Source organism: Thunnus maccoyii, chromosome 21, assembly GCF_910596095.1.
Source record: "Thunnus maccoyii chromosome 21, fThuMac1.1, whole genome shotgun sequence".
Taxonomy (NCBI): domain Eukaryota; kingdom Metazoa; phylum Chordata; class Actinopteri; order Scombriformes; family Scombridae; genus Thunnus; species Thunnus maccoyii.
This window is the reverse complement of record NC_056553.1, coordinates 2,978,791-2,988,790: the sequence shown is the minus strand read 5'-3', so window position 1 is coordinate 2,988,790 and position 10,000 is coordinate 2,978,791. Positions and strand designations below refer to the sequence as shown.

Here is a 10,000-nt window from a genome sequence, read left to right as displayed (position 1 = left end):
GTTTGTTAAAGAGATGAATGAGACTCACAGCGAGGTGAGAAACTCTCTCTGTGTGTGTTTAGTGTTTTCCTGCAAAAGCAAATTTATGCTTTTGTTTTAATTTGTTGTTTTTTTTACAAGCGTTTGATATTAATAATTAACTAAGAGATCTAACGCTGATGAAAATTCATGAATGTAACTCACAGCGTGTGTTCTTTGTGCTTCTATTTAACTTCCTGTTACTTTATTTGTTAATCCTGCTTCACTAGAAATGTAACTTCATCTCATAGTGTTTCACCTTTACTGTAAATAATATTAATTAAATTACACAAAGGTTTATTTACAAACCTTAAACATCGTTATCATCATCATAGTCAGACAGTTTTATATCATCAGCAAACAGTTGTATATCTGATTAAACCTCCGTACTACACTCACCTGTCTGGACAATAAACAAACACGTCATCAATCATCTGAAACATTCCTTCATCACATCCAAAAGAAAATGAGTCTTAAATGTCTCTAAATGACGTCTCTCATTATTCACTGTTACTCTCTGATGTACACAGAACAAACAACAGCTGATCAAGTGAACTAATCTAATGTTCAACATCAATCTTATTCATTTTAAACACCTCAGGCTGATGACTGATCACTTCAGGAACATTTTATGCCCCAAAACTAATAAAACATGACGATGATAAAAAAGATAAACTGTTGTTTTGTCCTCGTGTCTTCTGCAGACTTGTTTGTATTGTTTACTGTGTCGCTGCAGTTATTAATGTGATATTTGTTGTTTGTTTTTTTTCTCAGAGTAAATACAAGGAGGCGGGTAAGAAGGAGCTGGTTAACAGTTTGTACTCTCTGCTGCCTGAAACCAAAGACACTCAGCACGCCAAGGAGCAAACTCAGCTGCACAGTGAGGTTCGTTCAACGTGAACATAAACATGATGAGTCATGCATCAAGTTCCTTTATGTTAAAGCACTTTTAACCCTGGTTTTTAAATGTGTTGTGTAAAGTTAACTTTTGGCACCATAAACAATCCAAGGAATCAAATTGGTGCATTTATAATAATAATTAATGTAATATTCATATAATAATATTTGAAACTGATACTTATAGCTTCAAAATAACACTTTAAATTCTCTCTCCTGTGATTGATGAGAAGTTAAAACGTGGTCGTGTTGCTTCCTTCGATGATGAATGTGATCTGAGTTTCAGTAGAAAGTAGTTTTTTTGTTTTGTGTTGCAGAAGGTTTACAGGGAGGAAGGCAGGAAGGACGCCGGCTGCAGTCTGTACGCACAGATGCCCGAAACCATCGAGACCGTCTTCGCTAAAGAGCTGATCAAGACGCAGAGCGACGTAAGACCCAAATCAGTGAAATGCATCAACTTATGTAACACTTACAGACGGTTTCTTTAACTGAGGGGAAAACAGAGAAACTTTCATTTTCTCTTTAATCAATTTTATTCTAAAACTTTAAGAACTCTCAGAGATGTGAGGCGATATCAGTGTTGATGAAGTGGGTTAATCTTACTTTTTTAAATACTTTTATTTATCATTTTTGTATGAACACAGAACAGATGGAGTCTAGAGCTGCGTCTCAAATCACAGACTTCTGTTAGTACACTGTCATGTAGTACACTGTGTACATTATATATTACTGGCATAGTGCACGTATTTCAACAGGGTAGTGCAAATTAGCATTAGCTAGCGTTAGCATTCGCGTTATCGTTTGCGCTACCAAATCATTACAGGCTGCTAAATTAACCCAAAAAACATACTGATGGCTAATATCCGACAACAGTATAGTGATGCTTAGTGCTAAAAAACACATGTATAACTCACATTTGTATAATGCGGTGATGTTCACCATAGTTACAACGTACCCGGCCGCCATTTCCAGTTTGCTGCCATCTCCCCTTCTGCTGTGTCTCAAATCACATACCTCTGTTAGTACACTGTCATATAGTACACTATATATTACTGGTGTTGTGTGTGAATTTCTACAGGGTAGTGTTGTCTCAAATCAAACACAGCCGTTGTGCACTTACCGGAAATGACAATCACAAATTAGCATTAGCTAGCGTTAGCATTAGCGTTAGCATTCGCGCTACCAAATTATTACAGACTGCTAAATTAACCCAAAAAACATACTGATGGCTAATATCTGACAACAGTATAGTGGTGCTTAGTGCTAAAAAACACATGTATAACTTACATTTGTATAATGTGGTGATGTTCACCGTAGTTACAACGTACTCGGCCGCCATTTCCAGTTTGAAAAGTGGTCCCTCCCCTTCTGCTATGTAGCCAAGATGGCGACCATTGAGGGCGAGAAGTGTCCATAGTTCCACACTCAACTTTTTGACTGTTTTGAGTGCATCATCTGTGTACTCACAGTGCACTGCATTTTTCCATACTTCTCAGTGTGAACGCACTTATGCACTCAAAATGTTACGTGTAAATACAGAAGTGAAGCGTTTTGAGACGCAGTATAGGACAAAACAGCACAATCAGGTAGAGTCCATAATGCATTTAAAAGGGTTCAGACAGAAAAAAGAAAGCATCTAGGTGAATATAGCAATCTCATGTTTTCCCAGTATTGAAGTCAAATGGTAATAGTCATTTTTTCCATTGAGTGAATGAGGTTAATCGTGTTGATAAGAAGGGCAACAGTGGGAGGGTTTTCCTCTGGAGCATTTTGTAATAGTTTTTTTCTACTTGTGGCCATAATAGATGTGTGTCACTTTTACTGAGACCTTTGGGAATATTTCCTAAGGTACAAAAAAAGTGAAAGAGAAATCAGATTTCAGGTCACTTCTTTCCCAAAAAGGCCTAACATGTGAACAGGAGCAAAGAATATGTGCATGGTCCAGTGAGACGGATCCACACTCCCTCCAGCTGAGATCCTTCATTCATCTTAAAGTAGATATTTACTGTTATCTGAACAGCCTCACATCACTACCTGAGCTTTGCAGAAATCTCACAGCGGACTGGTGTAATCTCTGTAAGTAAAGAACGGCCTTCTGGGTATTTTAGTGAATCAGGGTGATGACAAGTGAACAAATATCACACAGGTTGGATCACAATCCGCCCAAAAAACAAGCAGAGAAGAGCTCAGTGTGCAGCAGGTGAGAAGATTTCTAACTAAAGAACAGATGGGAGACACTGAAACAGCAACATCCCACGATCCTCTCATTTTAACACACACACACACACACACACACACACACACACACACACATGGTGTGGTGGGAGTGTGCTGGTATCATTGTGTCTGCTGAGGCGTGAATACAGAGAGCAGCTGTGTTGTGCTCTACAGCCTGAGGACACAGACACTGACCTACTGCCTCCACACACACACACACACACACACACACACACACACACACACACACACACACACACACAGACAAACAACGACGGCAGGTTGAAGCTCACAAACTAAGACAGACAGGATCACTGCTAAAACCTCTGACACCTCTGAATGAACCACAGATGTAAATGAACTCAACTTCCACCTTAAACCTCCGAACATGAGCTTTATAAAGCAGGTAATTAAAGGCAGAGCTTGTGTTCAGAGAGCAGCCTGTGTCTCCACAGACGACAGATAAAGATGTAAATATAACCTGGAGCAAGCAAACAAAGTCAAGTCAAAGTGAAATGCATGTTTGTGCAGAAAGGATACAGGTCATATGTTGCGCTCTATACTGTGCATGTGAAGCCATAAAAACACTTAAATACTGCTGCATTAGTCTGATTTTTATACATCGTCAAATCTGCAAAAAAAGTGATTTCCATCTTGTGAATGTTATCCCAAAAAGTTAAAAAAAAGGAAAGAAATAGTTGATAAAACATTCTCACCACAAGATCTATTTAGTAGCTACTCTAAAGGTTTGATCATATCATATAATTTGCTTAGTTGTCGTTAAATTGTAGATTTTTCTGAGCACTTTAAGGTCTCTGTGTTGGATTAAATGTTGAAACTAAAAGTTTCTTCTTGAGTTTGGAAAACAGGAAATGACATTTATTTTATTATACACAAGCTTCTGGTTGTTCATGTTGGTTAAAACTTTTCTGCAGCTGCTTCAGAATAAACTCTGAAATGTTTTTATGAGATTCCTGCAGGTATTTTAGTAACATTTGATTTTTGTGCACAAAAGAATTGGAAAAAAAAAAAAAAAAAAAAAAAAAGCGTCTCCACACCTGAATATGTGACAGGTGCGTCGGAGGAAAAAGCACAACTAGAATAAAGATGTGAAAACCTCCCGCACACCGTCTCACTTACTGCTGAAATATTTATTAGTTTACGACGTTTCGGCTCATCTGATTGGATAACTGAGGCAGCATCTGTGTGTGTGTGTGTGTGTGTACATGTTGAAGTGTGCTGATGCTCGTCCGTACACCTGATGAAGGTCGGACACACTGAAACGTCGTAAACTAATAAATATTCCAGCAGTAAGCGAGACGGTTGTTTTTGTTGTAAGTGCACAGAAGAAAAAAATGAGGAATCAGTTGTTTTGTTTATAGTTTCTATTGATGTAAAAACCAACAAGAATCTGCATGAAATGAAACATAAAGCAGCTGCAGAGGTGTTGAAGTTACATGAGGCGACCTGTGTATCTGTATTCAGGAGGTTTGCAGCACATATACGGTTTATATATGTGTGTGTGTTTTACAGATGAGGGTTATTGTTTGATGTCAGTCGGGGGGGGGGGGGGGCAGAAAATCAAAGCTGTGGTTAAACTGGGGCAGAGTCCCGACGCTTTCTGCTTTCATGTGTCGTTGACCGAGCAATGCGACGCTAACTGGAGCGTATGATAAACTGTAGACTACCTACTGTCAACAACAGCAGCTCAGACTGTCTGCAGAACAGCGTTACAATACAACCTGACCTCAGAGAGCCGCAGGCTGGACGACCAGCTGCAGGATGAACATCACAACATCTTCAATATGATTATTATTGATTAGAAAAATACACTTCATTTTTAAAAAATCCACAAAATGTCTAAAACATTATGTAGAAGTAGAGTTGAAGTGATTGACAAGGTGGAAACATCTAATAATTATCATGTTGTTTCCTCAAATAAGCAGAAAATGATGATGATTCTCTTAACAGCTTCCCGTTAAACCAATCAAACATGATTATTGAACATAAAGTCAAACAGAAAGAGACAGCAGGCCTGTAAATCTGAACATTTCTGCGTCATGCTGTGAGTTTCTCATTTTTCACAGTTGGAAGCAGCTCGTCTTATTTTTAGGCAAACGAACGACGTCGTTGTTCTGCAACAGGCTGAATTACTCATCAGATATTTTTCTCCCTGAATCCATCATCATCATCCTGCTTTGTTTTGTTTTTTTTGCAGCATCTATTTAACTGCCTGTATTTTTCCATCTTCTTGGTATTTTTTCTTCTTTCATCTTTTATCTATGTAGAAATTCTACAAGGAGAAGTACAATCGTGAGAAAGGGAAGTCCAGCTACACCAACATGAAGACGCTGCCGGAGGTGGAGCACGCCATGGAGGTCAACAAGAACCAGAGCGATGTAAATACACACACACACACACACACGTACACGTTGAGTTAAATGTAAGCAGAGGATAAAACAGAGCATCTATAAATGTGTGATGTGATATAATCGACTGTCTGCTGGTCTCAGGTCGGCTACAGGAAAGGTAAAGAGGAGCTTCATCACTACAACACGGTGCCAGACAGACCTGACATCGTCAACGCCACCAACGCAGCTAAACTGGCCAGCGACGTGAGTCTGAGTGTGTGTGCGTGTGTGTGTGTGTGTGTGTGAGTGTGAACATACTGTATAACAGCATCTGATCTGACAATAATTTCCATGACAACAGCCTCGTTCACCAGCTGTTCTCTTGAGCGGAAACTCTGATTAATTATAGAAAACGTTCTGCGGTTAACACTGAACCGTCGTTATGTAAGAGTGGTTCATGGGAAGTGTGTGTGTGTGTGTGTGTGTGTGTGTGTGTGTGTGTGAGAAAGTCAAACATCTTACAGAAGAACAAGTATAATCTCTACTGGCATGTGTGTGTATCTATTGTGTTGAATTATTAGTGAGTGTGTGTCTGCAGCCCTGTACGTGTGTATATAGTTTGTGTTTTTACGTTTTTGGTGTTTATTTGCACACTAATGTACATGTAGATTGTGTTTAACGTGTGAGTGTGTGTGTGTGTGTGTGTGTGTGTGTGTGTGTGTGTGTGACGTCCACAGGTGGCCTATAAGAATAACAACAAGCAGCCGGTTTACAGCGACTGTTCTGTTTTGGCCCGAACTGACATCCAGCACGCCAAGGAGGTCTCAAAACTGGCCAGCCAGGTAACACACAGAGCCTTCCCAGCATGCATTGGGCAGGAAGTGGGGAGCCGTTCTAGTCGATGTCTCCAGCAGTCAGTCAATCAATCGGTCTCTGTCCCTCCTGCAGGTGAAGTATAAGGAGAAGTTTGACAGAGATTTAAAGGGCCAGAAACCTCGTTACAACCCGCTGGACTGTCTCTCCTTCAAACACTCACAAGCTGCTTCTGCTCTGGCCAGTCAGGTGAGTGATCACATGACCTTACAGGGTTTCACATCATTTCATTCGCTCTCGCTGTGAGAATCAACATGTAGAGACCTGGAATCAATATGATGATGTCTAATATATCACAGAGATTCATCATCATCATCATCATCATGTTGTAATGCACCATCACATGATCCACCAAGTCCATGTTCTAGAGATAGACCAGTTCAGTATGTCAGCTGATTTTAGCTCATTGCAGATATATCAGTATTGGTGTTTATGTTGGCCAACAAACAGGAAACTGCAACCAAATCACCAGAATAAAATGCTTGAATTGTACATTTCTGCAAACCACAGATACACTGAATCTCTACGTTTCAATCGCTTTTCATGTGTTGTTTAAAATCACATTAAACGGCTGTTATCAGTTGAATATTTATGTTTTATGATGAGACGACGCTGGCACAAAGAACACTTAGTCAGGTTCAGGGAAAGATGATGGTTTGGGTTAAAATACTCGGTTTTGTCGTCAGAAAAACAGCTGCAAACGTCCCAATATCTTACTAAAAGTATCTGATTTTGGTGATGGTTTTGCAACTTCCTGTCGTGCAACTAACTTTCTAGCCAACCAGCCGACTCGCCTCTTCTTAACATGAAAGTCCGCTCATATATGTGTCATGTGAGCTACGTCACTTTCCCTGTGATACGCATTATAGAGATGTTGATGTGTACTGAAACATAGAGATTCAGCGTATCTGTGGTCACGGATGCTAACATTGTTTTCTGGTGACTGGGCTGGAAACCACCAAACAAGGTGTGAGATCGTAACGGTGTCACCATTACAGAGTTTGTCCACCAGAGAGTGCTGATGAGTTGATTTTTCAAACGTAAATTGTCCTGCTCAGTGCTCACAATTCTTCAAAAAAATAAAATAGAATCTAAAGGAGCCTTATCAATATAGTTTTTGTTATGTGTTTAGGTTTAAACTATCAGCTGAAATGAACTGAAACCTGCTGCTGACTCAAAGGAACAAAATCAATCTAAAATCTGATCAGATTATTTCAGGAACAGGCTGCTTTAATCTGAAGTTGGAGTTAATTGTTTAAACATGAAAAACCATCAGTGTTGTGTGAACATTGGTCCCCATCTGTGATTGATTTGTGTTTTCTCAATGAGCTCCAGCAAAATTAACACAAAAAGCGAATTTAAGACTAAAACTGTAAACTTGTCAGATTCCACTTTGATTTGCTAAACTTCAGGGTTTATGTATTTACATAAAACAAGGACTTAAACAAGATTTGTTCCGATCCCAGCGGTTGAGGGAGACGTGGGCTGGGTACCAGGGTCTATACGACGAAACTGTGAAATGATCCGATTGTGGAACCGTCTAATCAAAATGTCAGAGGACAGAATAAATAAGAAAGTATTTATGTGGAGTGAATGATATAGTTCTCCAGTTAGAGGAGGTGGATACGCTGTATATCTGTAGGATGCTGTAATATTAACTCTATTAAAAACAAGAAAAATGGTTTGAAAATGTTCTGTCAAAGCCAAAATTAAGAACATATATATATATATATATATATATGCATATCAAACAGAATTATATGTAACATCTGGTTCATCTAGAGGTCAAAGATATAGAGCTGCTTCTTCTTCTGGCCGTTGAGTTTGGTCGATTCAAAAATATTCCAGAGGAAAATAGATTGTGTGAGAATTGTGATTTGGGTGAAGTGGAAACAAACTATGATGACTTAAGAGAGTTAAACGACTAAACCCTGAAATATTTTGGTGTTCAGATGATCAAAAACTAGAATGGTTGTTTAATGTTGATGTATTTATTTTATCTCAAAAGCCTGAAAAGAAGACGAGACAGACTGTTTAATCAGTGTTTACTTAGACTCTTCAGTAATATATGTCTGAACTATTTAATGATGCTCTCTAGATCTGATTCTTACAGTATACACGTTGTACTCTGATCCTGGCTTGTTGGGATTCATGCGTTCTGGACGTACAGTCGTATGCAAGACACAATAATACAAATTCATTCATATAATCCTGTAAAACTTTGTTCAGAGGTTTCAGAGGTTTCAGAGGTTCAGCTCTTGTTGTTGTTTAGATGCTCTGGAGACAGTTTTGATCTGTCAGACAAACACAAGAAAACGTTACTGAGACTAAACTTTAATGATTCTGATTGAACACAGCTGATCAGAATCATCAGATCTGGTTTCTTCCGGCTCACCTGGAGACGATTTCTTCTTCTTTTCCTTTCAACCGTCGAGATAAACGAGTCCGAGAGGAACAAACTGCGTCTGTTTAACGTGTTTGTGTGTCTCATTCACTTTGACACACACACACACACACACACACTCTAAAATTCAGTCTGTTGTGTGGGCGTAACCATGGCAACCTTTGTGAGGCAAATGGAGTGGGATTGTAGGATGAAAGCTTGAGAAGTTGAAGAGGCTTCACACACAAACACACACACACACACACACACACACACACGCAGATAATAGCAGCCGAACAGATGAACACACATGTACATGAAGATGACTGAGCAGCTGAAACACACACACACACACACACACACACACACACACACACACGCTGCCACGGTTTCAGTTTTAGTCCGGCTGTTGCCCACACAGCACACAGAAAAAGAGCCTTTCCACTTCACCACGTTGCGTAACAGCTTGTTGTTGCTGAACGCTGCCCGGTGTTCAGGAACGCTGCTCGTTTCTCTCTCGGCTCAGAGCTGCTTTTCAGAAAAAAAAAAAAAAAAAAAAAGCCTCTTACAGAGACGAAAGACTCGGCATCATGATACGCAGGCAGGTTTCTGAATGCAGGTCGTTCTCTGAAAAGACTCCGTTTGGAAACGACGTCGGCGCCAAATCAGCGAAGGGAAACATGAAAGACGTTTGAGGTGTGCAGAGAAATTAAAATAAGAATATTCAACATGTTTCTCTCTCAGAAACATCGACGGAGCAGCAGGACTGACGAGTGTTATGAAGTCTGATGTTGTATTTACCAAAGTTTTATAACTTTTAACCATCATTAACATGAGATACAGAGTATTTATAATGATGTCTAGATGTGGACTACTGGGCTCAATACCAGGAATTAAGATCTGATGCTATTTCCCTGCAGCAGGTTGAGATTTTCAGCAGATGTACGTCTGTATACTGAAGGATGTTGTACTGTATGTAAAGCAAAGTCTCCAAACTTATTAACAGGATATTTATTGAGTTTTATAAAGATTCACACACAACCAATCAGAGGTAAAAGTGATGAGAGGATCAGTTGATTCTGTGTTTTCTACTTGAAAGACAAGAGTCCTTTTTAAGAGGAATAGTTGTTCTATTCAGTAATAATACTACATCATTTAATGGATATGAAAGAATAGTCAGAAAGTTAGAATAAACATAATTTCAACTTGTTTTACAGTCAGAAATCCCAGGAAAAGAGAGATATATTCCCATGAATTATTC

At 39.3% G+C, this 10,000-nt stretch overlaps 2 protein-coding genes across 6 annotated transcripts in view; both read left to right on the top strand.

Moving 5' to 3' along the window:
- Positions 1–10,000, top strand: part of LOC121888075 (LIM zinc-binding domain-containing Nebulette-like) — a 121,845-nt gene that overhangs the window by 97,813 nt on the left and 14,032 nt on the right. The gene's annotated exons all lie outside the window — the stretch shown is intronic.
- LOC121888074 (nebulin-like) overlaps positions 1–10,000 on the top strand; it is a 75,555-nt gene that overhangs the window by 56,297 nt on the left and 9,258 nt on the right. For all 3 annotated transcript variants that reach the window (XM_042399349.1, XM_042399348.1, XM_042399347.1), the window contains 7 exons: positions 1–34; positions 793–903; positions 1,233–1,343; positions 5,421–5,531; positions 5,646–5,747; positions 6,221–6,325; positions 6,432–6,545. The exon at positions 1–34 is cut by the window's left edge and continues 74 nt beyond it. In XM_042399349.1, the coding sequence (XP_042255283.1) occupies positions 1–34; positions 793–903; positions 1,233–1,343; positions 5,421–5,531; positions 5,646–5,747; positions 6,221–6,325; positions 6,432–6,545 (688 nt within the window). The remainder of the gene's footprint in view (positions 35–792; positions 904–1,232; positions 1,344–5,420; positions 5,532–5,645; positions 5,748–6,220; positions 6,326–6,431; positions 6,546–10,000) is intronic.